This window comes from Phyllobates terribilis, unplaced genomic scaffold, assembly GCF_046119375.1.
Source record: "Phyllobates terribilis strain yellow unplaced genomic scaffold, ASM4611937v1 Scaffold_3__8_contigs__length_932513732, whole genome shotgun sequence".
In the NCBI taxonomy this organism is placed as follows: domain Eukaryota; kingdom Metazoa; phylum Chordata; class Amphibia; order Anura; family Dendrobatidae; genus Phyllobates; species Phyllobates terribilis.
In genome coordinates this window covers 686601315-686615053 of record NW_027362763.1, presented here as the reverse complement: position 1 = coordinate 686615053, position 13739 = coordinate 686601315, and the positions used below count along the sequence as shown (strand labels likewise).

The window sequence follows — 13739 nt, the reverse complement described above, 5'->3', positions numbered from 1 at the left end:
CATCAGGCAGACTGCTCAGTGCAGAACACTGACTAAAATTTAAGGTAACATAATCCTGCAGTAACTGAGACGAAAGAAGTGCCATACAATCCATAGCGCCCATGCACATTTAAATATCGACATTTTTTTTACAATTTTTTTCCTACAAAAATTCAACTCACTTCACAAATGTGACAAAATAAAAAAAAAGGTTATGTAATTACTTGATCAAAAACAGAGTAAAAAAAAACAAGGAGGTTTGGACACCAAAGGACAATTATGTACAGGGCACCATTGCACTGAATGTGTTTGATACTTCGTCACCTTGTCTGATACTTTGTCAATGCATCTGATATTCTGTCATTGTATCTAATATTCTGTATGGCATAAAGGGAGTGAGACAGATAGTAGCAGGACTTGTTTCTAGGCTTCCATTTACTTTTTTACTGCAAAATGTACATGTCATATACAGACAGGACTGAAAAGGTCAGAGAGCAAAGAGGAGAAGAGAGCAGGACAGGTGAACAGGGAGGTGAGTATTATTTATTTTTAACCCTTTTCTCTACAATTCAGCAAAATGGCAGTGTGACAATATTCATTACTCACCGACTAGCTGTGAGGCAGAGTGGTCAAAGACAAAGAGATAATACAAACAGATAGTCTGGGCAAAGTTCGGGGTCTGGTTACTAAGGTCAGAACATGTCAAAGGCAAAAGGGGTTATACAGACGGGTAGTTAAAAACCAAATCCAAGGTCCGGCAACAAAAGATCAAAATACAGAGCAAAGAGTAAGCACACCACTGACCTGGAGCTACAATTGGCAATCACCTAACATTACCAGCCAGTTAAATCTGGCAATTATCCGGAAAGCAAAACACCTGGGGGGAAACCCAACTGCTACACTGACAGCCTGACACGCCCCTGCTATCTATAGGGCGGCTGTGCTGTCACTCACAGCACTGAAACCCCGATAAGCCCCTGCTATCCATAGAGCAGCTGAGCTATAACTCACAGCACTGACAGCCCATCACACCCCTGCTATCCATAGTATGGCCGAGCAGTCACTCACAGCGTCCCTAGGACCCAGCTAGTGGCGGGATTATGACAGGCAGCCGGCTGACAATGATTTTGCTCCATTCGCACAAAGCAAACTGAATCTGATTTTTTTTTGTAAAAATTAGAGGCAAATTTACTTCTCCTCAAACAAATTCATTCATCTCTAGGAAATACGTTCATCTTCCTCTGCTTTGATGAAGTTTTAATAAGTTTGAAATAAAATCTGAAGTCACCAACTTTTGTCAAATTTTAAGGAATAATAAACCTGCATGTCAGATTCCAGTCACTACACCTGTACTGTTGTTGCAATTTGTTGTACGCCACACCGATATTTCTGCGGTCTGTTGTAGTAATCTTTTTGCGTTTTATCCAAGCAGGGATACTTTTTATAACCACATGTTAAAAAGTTTTTCGCTTCTTATGGAAATATTTCATGTGTATAAGTACTGACATGGCAGCCGAGCCATCCTCCCCCGAAAAAGGGATCAAACAATAAAATTCTGACAGAGTAGTATGTTATTAAACTGGCTGTTGGCTGTTGACTACCACTGGTTAATATCCGTTTGCCTATAGCCGTATATGTCAATATCGCTTTGACATTACTGTGTTATGATAAATAGCTGATAGTGACTGCATACAGTTCTAGGAGACCTCAGAGTGTTATACGCATATTTCCTGGGTAATTGGAGGCTATGGAGCACTTTTGCTGAATTGATGTGTTGCAAATCAAATCTCCCAGCTGAATTCGAGAGAATCCCTTGAATATGAATATTGAAATCAAGATGCAGACCTTCAGGGAAAAAAACCTGGTCCCATTCAGCCTATGCGTTTCAACCAACACTACATAATTATTCGTTACTCCTGTGAAAAGAAACTAATGGCAGGTTCTCAGACTCCAAAAAAGCTCTCAAAGTTGTTTTTAGTTTTACGGATGCATAATTCCCTATGTACACAGCCATGTACACAAGTAAACCCAACTATTCTTCACCTCACTATTGTCATTCATTCCTCCAGGGTTTTCTTATGCATATAACGGTGTATAAATAACTCTCTGTTCATTCCCTATAATCATCTACTACAGTACAGAGAGCTTTATATCATGTCTGGAGTTGCCTCTAAGATCGCCCAAGACAGGGCCAAGGCGGCGGGACTTGGCTCCTCCGATAACCCAGTAAAATTTGAAAATCAGGACTTTAATAAACTGAAGGCAGAGTGCCTGGAATCTAAACAATTATTTAAAGATCCAAAATTTCCCGCTTCTCAATCCTCACTGGGCTCAGAATTGTTGGGTCCTGATTCAGAAACCGTAAACGGGCTTGAGTGGAAGAGACCAAAGGTAAGAATCTGACAATAATAATGTGTATTAAACCAAACACTGAAGAGCATACTAATAAAGAAAATTTTTATGTACTCCGATACACACCACTAATAGAGATTACCATCAAGAGGACAAACAAATGCATAACGTCTCATAAAATGTAGCCTTTATTGAAAAATATATAGATAACATTTATACAAAAGCAGAGTAATCTAATGAAAGACCACATGACATGCATTTTAATCTTACTGCTGATTATTACCAATTATTGTAAATGTTTTTGTACTAACTAACTATGAGGTTAACTTAACTCATGCTCTTCATTAACAAATTGTTTGACCATAGTGGCAGAGCAAAAAAGTGCAAACTAGTACTTACATTGCCAAAAGCTAGTGTAACCTGTGATCCTGTGTGCCCCAACGCACGTTTCACCCGAGCTTCGTCAGGGTATGTGACATGAATAATAATGTGTATTTATATTCTTTTTTTAGGACATATTCTACAATAGTGGATTTTGTAGAACTGATTCTTTTTTTTATATCTAACACTTAGAGCAGTAGTTTCAGTCTATATAATATTATAGCGGAGGAGGATCTGAGAGGATTGATATACAAATTATTAGAAATAATTTAGTATGAGTTGGAAGAGGAGTCCAGGAGGCGGTCTCACTCAGTGGCACCACCCATTGAACTCATTCTAGGAAAGAGGGATTGATATTAATAAATCTTCTGCTCTATAACATGATGCTTGAAGATAGGGCACAAAATTTAATATGATAGAATGGAGGCGGAGCTTGGGTGGAGCCTGGGCAGAGTCTCAAGGGGGCCCAAAAATTTTGCCAGTATGGGGCCCTGAAATTCCTGGTGGCTGCCCTGCTTCCCGTGTCTTGCTTCACCCTCTCAAGTTCTGCACTAAGGCATGACACATTGAACATGTTTTTTTTTTGTAGTGTTCCTTTAAATAAATATTTTCTTCCATAGATTTAACTCGGGTTCCAGAAGAATTACATCTCAAGCCACATGTCCACTAATATGTCTCCTTGTTTGTGTTAGGCAATCATTCGTAAATGTATTTGGACAATAATATAGGCCACTTGGTTAATGCCAGCTATTTTATTTTTAAGTTTAATTTTGCAGGAAATAAAGAAGAACCCTAAGTTTATTGTAGGAGGGGAAGAGCGTGATGATATCTGCCAGGGCAAATTAGGTGAGTAGCAATGAATTCAATGAAATATGCACAACTAAATATATATTTAAAGTGTAACTATCATTTTACTTTTTATTCCATAAATCAATAGTACACATGAAAATAAGAAATGTTGTAATATCTCTTATCAGAGAAATCAGCTTCTTTCTCCTCCTGGACTGATCTTTTATTCTCAATTCTTGGGTAAGATCAGTATTAAGTGAAGACAGATTTTTACATCACCGAGATAGGAGATAACAGTTGGTGCCTATAAATTTTTATGGATATTGAAGAAGGGAGGAGCTAAAGGCTCTGTATATATATAGAATATTATCAGTACCAACTATCATCTATCCCAGTAATGTAATATTTTGCCTTCACTGAATACAGAGTTAACCCAAAAATTGAGAATATTGAGAATGAAAGATCAATGAGGAGGAAAAAGAAGTGGATTTCCATAAGTTAAATAAAATAAGTTATTTTCATGTGTACTATTGATTAATAAAAATAAATAAATTAACCCCTTAACAACCTTGGACATATGACTATGTCCAAGGTCTTATCTCTGCACTCCATGCGGGTTCCTGTGCTGAGCCCGTATGTTTTCCGGCACATGACAGCTGATCTGTACAGCTGACCGGTGCCCCTAACGGCCACGGGTGGAATCACGATCCACCCGTGGTTGTTAACATGTTAAATGTCGCTATCAACCTCCAACAGCAGCATTTAGCATGTCCGCGCTGGAAACACGTCACCAATCCCACCCATCGGCGCCAATGTCACATGACCGCCGGTCATCGATGGGTTGGCATGACAACTCGGGGTCTGCAGGAGACCCCTGAGGTTGTCATTGCTGGGATGCTATGAGTGCCACCCAGCGGTCGCTCATAGCAAGTGAGGATGAAGCCCTGCTATGTGTAGCACAGGCAATCGGATGATCGCAGTTTCTAGTCTCTCAAGGAGACTATTGAAGCATGGGAAAAGTAAAAAAAAAGTTTTTAAAAATATGAAAATGTAAAAATTATAAAAGTTAAAATCCCCCCTCCCCTTTCACCCTATTAAAAATAAAACGATAAAAAAATCAAATATACACATATTTGATATTTCCGCATTCAGAATCACCGGATCTACCAATAAATTAAAATAATTAATCGGATCGGTAAACGGCGTAACGACAAAAAAATCAAAATGCCAGAATTACATTTTTTGGGTCGTTGCAATATTGCAATAAAATGCAATAACAGGCGATCAGAAGATCGTATCTACCCCAAAATGGTATCAGTAAAAATGTCAGCTCAGCACACAAAAAATAAGCCCTCACCCGGCCCCAGATCGCGAAAAATGAAGATGCTATGAGTCTCGGAGAATGGCGACTTTTTTTTTTTTTCTTTGCAGACTTCAAATTTTTTCTTCACCACTTAATCCTGCTGTTCTGTTCGGTCAAAAATGACTGAAGTTGAAATTTGATATTTTTTAAAATATTCATTATGCGGATCTGAAACTTGTGGTTAATTGACTTTTCCCAATTTGAGGGGTTCTTACTATGGGTATTTATTTTTTTGTTTACTTTTTGCTCCACGTTTTTTTTTACGCTTATACTGTTCGTTCAAAAATGACCGATAGCCTTTTATACTAATCTCCAGCCATTTTTTTAGTAAAATAAAGGAGTTATAATCTCATTTTGGACTATATATTGCATCTACTACTATTTATCAATTTATCTAGATCCTTTTGGTCCGTGCAGATTTACACATACATACATTTTCAAATTACGATACAACAATGATACATCTTGATACATTCAAATTGTTCATAAATATAACCATACAAAACACCATAATACAAATGACAAACACTGAGGGACAACAAGTTTATAGCGAGAAATGGAAGAATTTCGATATGACAGCTCTAAATGCTTTCATAGGTTTACTACTGTTAACAGGAGTGTACAGATCGTATGGTGAATCAACCAAAAGTTTATGGAATTCCGAAACTGGTCACCACATATATAGGGCCACAATGTATCTAGAAAGATTTCATGAGATTTCAAGAGTCCTTCAGTTTGATAATAAAACTAATCGAATTGTAAAAAGAGCCACAGACAAACTTGCCCTTATTAGAGATTTGTGGAATAAATAGGTAGAGATTCTACCAACATTTTATAATACTGGTTAAAATGTGACTGTAGATGAACAACTGGTGTCATTCAGAGGTAGGTGCCCGTTCAGACATCATATTCCAAGTAACCCTGCAAAGTACGGCATCAAAATATGGACTCTGTGCGACAGCAAAACGTCCATACTCTGTAAACGCTCAGGTATACATAGGAAGAAACACTGGAGAAAGAGCTGAAAAAAATCAAGGTATGCGAGTAGTTTTGGATTTGACACACGGACTCAAAGGACAAAATGTTACATGAGACAATTTTTTCACATCATACCAACTGGGGCAGATGTTGCTGAAAAGAAAAATGGCCATGCTGGTTATTGTTAGAAAAAATAAGCCAGAACTGCCGCAAGGTATCCTCAGTAAGAGAGACGTTTATAGTTCTATGTTTTATTTTATTAAGCATGCAAAAGTAGTTTCTTACATTCCCAAAATACACAAACAGGTCCTTCTGATGAGCACAGTGCACCATGATAGTGCAATCAGTAATCGAGACGACAGAAAGCCGGACATGATTTTACATTACAATGCCACAAAAGGGGCAGTTGATACTCTAGATCAACTCATAGGCACTTACACCTGTAAACGCAAAACAAATCGGTGGCCAATGGTTGTTTTTTACAACATTATTGATGCGTCGGCATTTGTGTTATGGCGTGAAATACACCCAAATTGGAACAAAAATAAACTATATAAAAGAAGAATTTTTATATAGGAGTTGGGAAAATCACTGGTTAGCCCATATATCGAAGAAACATAAGTAACACCCTGAGATGATGGAGCGGCAGCCATTGTCAACAGGATCCAACAGCATGCTAAAGAAAGTGAACCAACTGCTTCCACCGGCACTGCTACGATACCCACGGCCTCCACCAGCAACGCAACCAGGCTAAAACGGAAACGATGCACCTTCTGTCCAATATCATGTAATCACAAAACAAATGTGATATGTTGCAGTTTTGCAAAGTACTTATGCAAAAGACATGTAAATTATACTTGTGACGAATGCAATCAGGAAATGTAGCACCTTGAACCTTATTTACCATTTTATATAGAAAAATCTGAACTTTTTATACTTTATTTTTTTATTTTTTTAAAATATATTTGCATACAGTTTGATGTTATTAGTTATAGTTTACAGTTACATAAAGAATATTTTTTTTATGTGCAAATGTGCAATATGCATGAATATTGCAATAAGGCCATGTAACATTTTTTGATATAAAAATTAAGTTTTTGGTTTCATTTTTCATTTGTTTATGATCAACCATGTTCACATGCAGAATAATAATGCAACAGGTATTCAAATAAAACACTTAAATTAGCTAAAAATCAAGACTTTAATAGGTCCGGTCAAAAATGACCGGAACATTATAAGTGTATAGTAGACTCGAACAGAACAGCAGGGTTAAATAAAAAAGAACCTATACATGTTTTGTATCTATGAACTCGTAATGTCCTGGAGTATCATTATGGTAGGTCAGTATTGGCATTTAGTGAACATAGTAAAAAAAACACAAACAGAAAACAATTGTGAAACTGCACTTTTTTGCAATTTCACCAAACTTTGATTTTTTTTTCCTGTTTTCCAGTTCACTATAAAGTAAAACCAATGGTGTCATTCAAAAGTACAACTCGTGCCGCAAATAACAAGCTTTCACATGGTCATATTGACTGAAAATTAAAAAAAAGTGGTAAAAGGGGTTAAAATGATGTTTACAATTATAGCCATTAGCTGGAGGTGGTGGTTGTGCTCCATGAGCTTCTAAATACTATGAGAATGAATGAACAGATTTACATTATGGTTGGCCCACATAAAACATTGATCACCTACACACAGAGCTGATAAATTTAGGATTGCTAAGAATCCCACTATTTAGTGCCCCATTAATCCTAGATATGAGTGTCCTCTATTCAGAAGGAAATGGCCACACGAGTGAATTAATTCTCCATTTAAAGCCTTTAGAGCTGACGAAGTAGGTGCTCAGCTATCTCTACTGTGACGCTCGGACAAGTCACGAGGCTGATTAGTCAAGAGGTCCATGGTCAAAAACCAGAAAGGTATTTCATAGACAGATGGGTGAGACAAAGGTCTAGTCAGGGACCTGTCCGGGGTCAGAATTTCAAGGAGGTAGAGTATCATGACAAAAGGGCTAGGTAAACGAAAGGTCAAAGGCAAATCTAAGGTCGAGCAACAAAGATCAGAATACAAGACTAGGAGCTCATTGCACACACACACCTCTTGAGCAAAGCTACAATTGGCAGCAGTCAAAGGCAGAGAGCTGGTTAAAAAAACAAGTAATTACTCTGGACAAGAGACATATAGATGAAGCCCCAGCATGCCCTGGTCCTGGTTGGATGGTTAAAATGTCACTCCAGACACTTACCGCTTAGCACACCCAGCGTCTGATTGGACAGCTGAGCTGTCCATCACCATACTGACAACTCCCCTGTCCTTGATTCGACAGCAGAACTGTCAATCACTGCAAACAGACACCCTGATAGGAGGAGTTATGACATCTACAAGTCTCATAAAGAATGAATTTAGCAGTAGTGTGTGGAACCCTAATTTTTTTCTCTCAATTTATAGGGTTTCCCAGTATTGGGACCCCCTCAGTGTTTATTACCTATTAATGTGAATAGATGCTAAATGTTTTTTGGCCTAACCCCTTATGATATACCCTATAACCCTTAACTACTTTTACATAGGCGACTGCTGGCTCCTCGGTTCCATCGCATGCCTCACAATGAATAAAGATTGCCTGTTCCGTGTGATTCCACAAGATCAATCTTTTGACAAGGGCTATGCTGGGATCTTTCATTTTATGGTAAACTATTTATGTGATATAATTTAACATTTCTGGACCCCAATACTAAGTTTTTTTCCTTTTTTTTTGTATTCATCCAATACACCCAAAGGAAATAAACCTGTGTCTAACAAAAAATGTGTAATAATTTTCTGGGAGAAATGCTTCATTTTCTGGAACACTTTAAGCCATGACTGTATATTACTAAAAGTTCTGGTTTCTTGCAGTTTTGGCAGTATGGACAATGGGTGGATGTGGTCGTCGATGACCAGTTGCCTACCAAGGAAAACAAGCTTATTTTTGTAAAGTCCAAAACATCTAATGAGTTCTGGAGCTCCCTCTTGGAAAAAGCCTATGCTAAGTAAGTGCAATACCAATAAAAAATGCCTTATCTTTTAAAAAAAATGTTTCAACAGATGTTTTTTAGACACTTAATTTGAATCTTAAAATAGTCCAGAAAGTGAAATGTAGAAGTGGCCCTGATCAAGGTAATTGATTTCTTTAGTCTAATAGTGAATAAAGTCAATGGAGGTCATAATTTATAATTATAACACACAGTGGTGGAGGAATGGACTGACAATGTAGCATAATTGCTGGACTTGTCTTTAAAAGAGCTACATGCACATAAAAATATCAAGACATTATAGACCAGTAACATGATCTTAAAAAGCGCACTTGATACTAAATAGTGCTGTGGTGCACCAAAAAATACCAACACCTGATAATAGTTGAAAAACTAGGAGAACTGGAGGTTAAATTGGTATATAAAGAATTTTATTAATTATAAATACAATTAAAGTAATGAAAATACGATGCGATAGAGGTAGCAGAAATACAAAGACAGAAAACAGTGAAAGGGCCCGCAGATGAAAAAACACATCCTGCAAAATACCATCTACCTAAAGTGCAGTGCAGGTAGACAGAGCATTGGTTTGGTATATTCACAAGTAAATATTAGTATCACTGAACAGTGCCATCAAAGTTCTGAAGGTATGACCCTAACCAACGAATGTAGGGGTTTCTCAGTTGGTGGAGGCAGGCTAGAGACAGCCTCAATGTGCGTTTTGCGATGCTGTATGATGCTTTTTCAATAGGCAATGTGTACAAGAGGTAGGAAGGACCTATCATATCCATAGGTGGATAATGATGAGATACAATGGACAGAAAGTCAGGAAGAGGTCCAGGGTGTGGAAGTGTAAAACAAGGAGTGGACTATGAAGTCGATGGGTCAAATGCCAGAATCCAGAAACAGTGTCTGCGGGTGACACCACTGCCTCTTCCTCTGTTGTACGTGAACGCCAAGCCTCCGTCCATGATGCAAGTGAAGATGCCTCCGACCCTGCAGCTGTCGTTACACACTTGCAACCATTACCATCAGCAACCACATCCCAGCGCAGTGTTCAGTTGTCCCTACCCCAGTCCTTGGAACGCAAATACGCAGCCACCCACCCACAGGCTGAATACTAAACTGCCACATTTCTAGACTGGTCGCACTAGTATGGTTCCCAGAAAATTACCCATACCCTCACCAGCAAAGTTAGTGGGAAGGACCGCCTAACCATAGACATATGGACAAGAGCTTGTAACCAGGGACGGTACATCTCACTGACAGCACACTGGGTTAAAATTGTGGGAGCCAGGACCCATTCGAACCCTGGGCTGGAACACATCGGACCCTGGGTCAATCAAGCATCAGCACAATGTTCAGAAGGTAGACAGCAGCAGAGGTCAGTCTTCTAGACAACGAGCAAATTATTCATGATGATAGAGGCCACCATCTCCATAGCTTGCTACTGGTACTTTATTGTGAGACTGAGCTTGGCTATAACCAGCCTGGAATATTTCCTGTGAATTATGGCACACCATAGTTTGGTTTTAGCACCCAGTACCAGAAGCAAAGCGATCCACAATTTCCTTCTCAGGAATTTTATTTGGTAGACTGAGTGGCTGCACAAACATTAGTTTCTTATAAATAAGCTGAAGACACTGAGTGGCAGTAGTTGCAAGTTTCTCCAGCATGACCTGTTTGTTATGGTTACATATCAGAGCGAGAACAGAATTGGGTTTTGCCAAGGTGCCAGATTGCATCTTAAGTCTTATAGACCCTGCCCTTGCGGGCTTACATGCTGCAGGATGGTGGGAAAGGAGACAGAAGGGGGGCTGCAGTAGCTCCGGTGGTATTGAGGTGGCAGCAAGGTAATGGCAGGCTGTAGGCTGTCTTGAAGAGATGGGTTTTCAGGTTCCGTCTGAAGGATCTGAATGTGCTGGATAATCGGACGTGTTGAGGCACAGAATTCCAAAGGATAGGGGATATTCGTGAGAAGTCATGGAGGCGATTGGGTGAGGAAAGAATAAGTGTGGAGAAGAGAAGGAGGTCTTGGGAGGACCGGAGATTATGTAAAGGAATATATCGGGACATTAGTTCAGAGATGTACAGATGAGAAAGGTTATGGGTGACTTTGTAGGTCATTGTTAGTAGTTTGAACTGGATACGCTGGACAATTGGGAGCCAGTGAAGGGATCATAGATTGCAATCTTATAGATTGCTGGAGCCAGTCCACAGTAAAAAAGCAGCCATAAAGTGTCCGGTGAGCTTCTTGGTGAGAGTTGTATTTCATTGCAGCCATATTCTTTAGATCGGATGAAAGGTCTAGCATAGAGGGAAACATCATCTATTCTGGCTGTCATGTGTTGAAGCTAGTACTCAACAACTGCCCTCTGCTGCTCACATTGCTGCTGCTCACTGCTTTACATTCTGAAATGGGCGTACTTTCACAAGCCGCTCTAGCAGATCTGTGAAAGTTTTGAGAAACCGCTGAAGCACTAAGTTGAGCACATTTAGTGCAGGCTCATGACTAATGTGTACCCCTGTGTGGAGAACAATATCAGCACCAAATAATTAAAAGATGAAAAGTAGCCTGTTTTATATACCACTTTAGTAAGAAAATCAATTTCGATTATATCATGTGTACTCCTGTAACAACAATATCTGCAACAAAGAATTAATTTCACTAGAGTAGAACTAGTATAATGGGGACTGACAACTCTTCCACTACAGCCAATCCAGCAGATGGAGACCCAACCAGGAGTGTTCACAGTTAAAAAAATTAGGGTCTGACACAACCATTTCCGTGGCCACAAGATTGGAGATGGTGGCATTCAACCTCTTAGCTTTGTCATGTGTAGGAGGAAACAATCTTTACGTAACCACAAATACAGGACTGAGGACTGGCTGCTGTGATGAGAGAGGCCGGAGTACTGTGAACCAGACAAACTGCTGGATCGTGAGTGAGATGCAGGTGAAGATGTTTCGATGGATTGATAAAGTTGTGGTGTGCTCATTTTCTGAGATTGGTCAAAAACAGCAGTCATGTCCACTTCCGTTAGAGCTGACGGTCTCTTCACTCAGCCTGACTAGAGCTGGTAAAGAACCAGAGGTTCTGCGGTGGGAGACCTGTGTGACAATACTTGGCACGGTAACAGAGGAGGAGGAAGAAGCAGCAGATGTGGTTGATGGGGCAGCTGATGGTTGTTGAGGTCCGCATTTTATCGCAGTGAGATTGTCAGAGTAACACATGTTGATTGCGCATGTGAAGGTTCATGCATGTAGTAGTCAAATTATTGCACTTTTTCCCTCTATTGAGTTTTTTCTTGCAAAGTTGCTGGAAAACGTGAGTTGGCTCATCCTTTGTGGTGTCAAAAAGGCCAAGGCTAGACAACTGTTACCGCCCCTGCAAGCTGCAGACCTGCGACTGATGCAGGTCACTTGTGGCTAAGGATGCAGTGCTCGTCGCGGTTTCAACACTCAATGTCTGCGCCTTAGAATGCAATGTAATCTCCTCGTCTTCCTCCTCCTCCACCTCCTCAGATGAGCTAATCAGCTGCGTGCCTCTGGGTTCACACCAAGTGAGATCTATAACCTCACATTCATTCAATCGGTTATCCCATTCCTCGCCCTGAGAGTCACCCTCCTCTTCTTGCCCTGACAGCACAGTACAGTCGAGGGTCAGGAAGCTGCTCAGACCCAACTTTTTTTTCCCCTGTATGGAGAACAATATTTTCCCCAAAGAATTTTAAGCTGAGATGTAGTCTGCTTTATATACCAATTCTGAGTTTATCATGTCTGTACCCCTGTGTGGAGAACAATATCTGCCCCAAATAATTTTAAGCTGAGATGTGATCTGCTTTATATATCACAGTAGAAAGAAAGCCAATTTCTATTTTATCATGTGTTCCCCTATGATAACAATATCTGCACCAAACAATTAATTTCAATAGAGTATAAGTATTATAATGGGGACCGACACCTCTTCCACTACAGCAAACCCAGCAAATGGAGACACAATCAGGAGTGTTCACATTTAAAAAATATTAGAGCCTAACAGCACAATTTCCATGGCCAACAGATTGGAGATGGTGGAGTTAAACCTCTTAGCTTTGTCATGTGTAGAGGAAACAATCTTTTATGTGACCACAACTGCGGGACCGAGGGCTGGTTGCAGTGCAGTGAGAGGGTGGAGTATGGTGAACCAGACAAACTGCTGGACCGTGAGTGAGATGCAGGTGGAGATGTTATTATGGTGAATTGAGAAAGATCCATTACAGCTGGTGGGCTGTCACTCAGCTTGATTGGAGCAGGTATACAACCGTAGGTTCCACGGTCGGAGACCTGCGTGACAATACTTGGCACAGAAACAGAGGAGGAGGAGGAAGAAGCAGCAGATGTGGTTGGGGTGGCTGATAGTTGTTGAGGTCTGCATTTTATCACTGAGATTGGCAGAGTAACACATGTTGATTGTACATGTGAAGGTTCATGCATGTAGTAGTCAAATTATTGCACTTTTTCCCTCTACTGAGTTTTTTCTTGCAAAGTTGCCAGAAAACGTGAGTTGGCTCATCCTTTGTGGTGTCAAAAAAGGCCCAGGCTAGAAAAACCTTGCTGCCACTTCGAGCTGCAGGTCCGCGACCGGTCACTGCTACGGTTGTGGCTAAGGATGTATTGTTCATCGCGATTGCACTCCTTGTCACCTCCTTGTCTTCCTCCTCCTCTACCTCCTCAGATGAGCTACTCAGCTGCGTTCCTCTGGGTTCACACCAAGTGGGATCTACAACCTCATCATCATTCAATGTGTTATCCCATTCCTTGATTTGAGAGTCACGCTCCTCCTCTTCTTGTCCCGACAGCGCAGTACAGTCCATGTGACACTCAGATATCTGAATCTCATCAGG

General features: G+C 40.1%; 1 protein-coding gene across 1 annotated transcript in view; it reads left to right on the top strand.

Annotated features, from left to right (window-relative positions):
* Positions 1–2073: 2073 nt before the first annotated feature.
* The window catches only part of LOC141257386 (calpain-2 catalytic subunit-like), a 280695-nt gene continuing 269029 nt past the window's right edge, over positions 2074–13739 (top strand). Inside the window, exons 1-4 of the mRNA XM_073671879.1 lie at positions 2074–2370; positions 3489–3558; positions 8413–8531; positions 8738–8871. Coding sequence (XP_073527980.1) covers positions 2134–2370; positions 3489–3558; positions 8413–8531; positions 8738–8871 — 560 coding nt within the window. The 5' untranslated portion in view covers positions 2074–2133. The remainder of the gene's footprint in view (positions 2371–3488; positions 3559–8412; positions 8532–8737; positions 8872–13739) is intronic.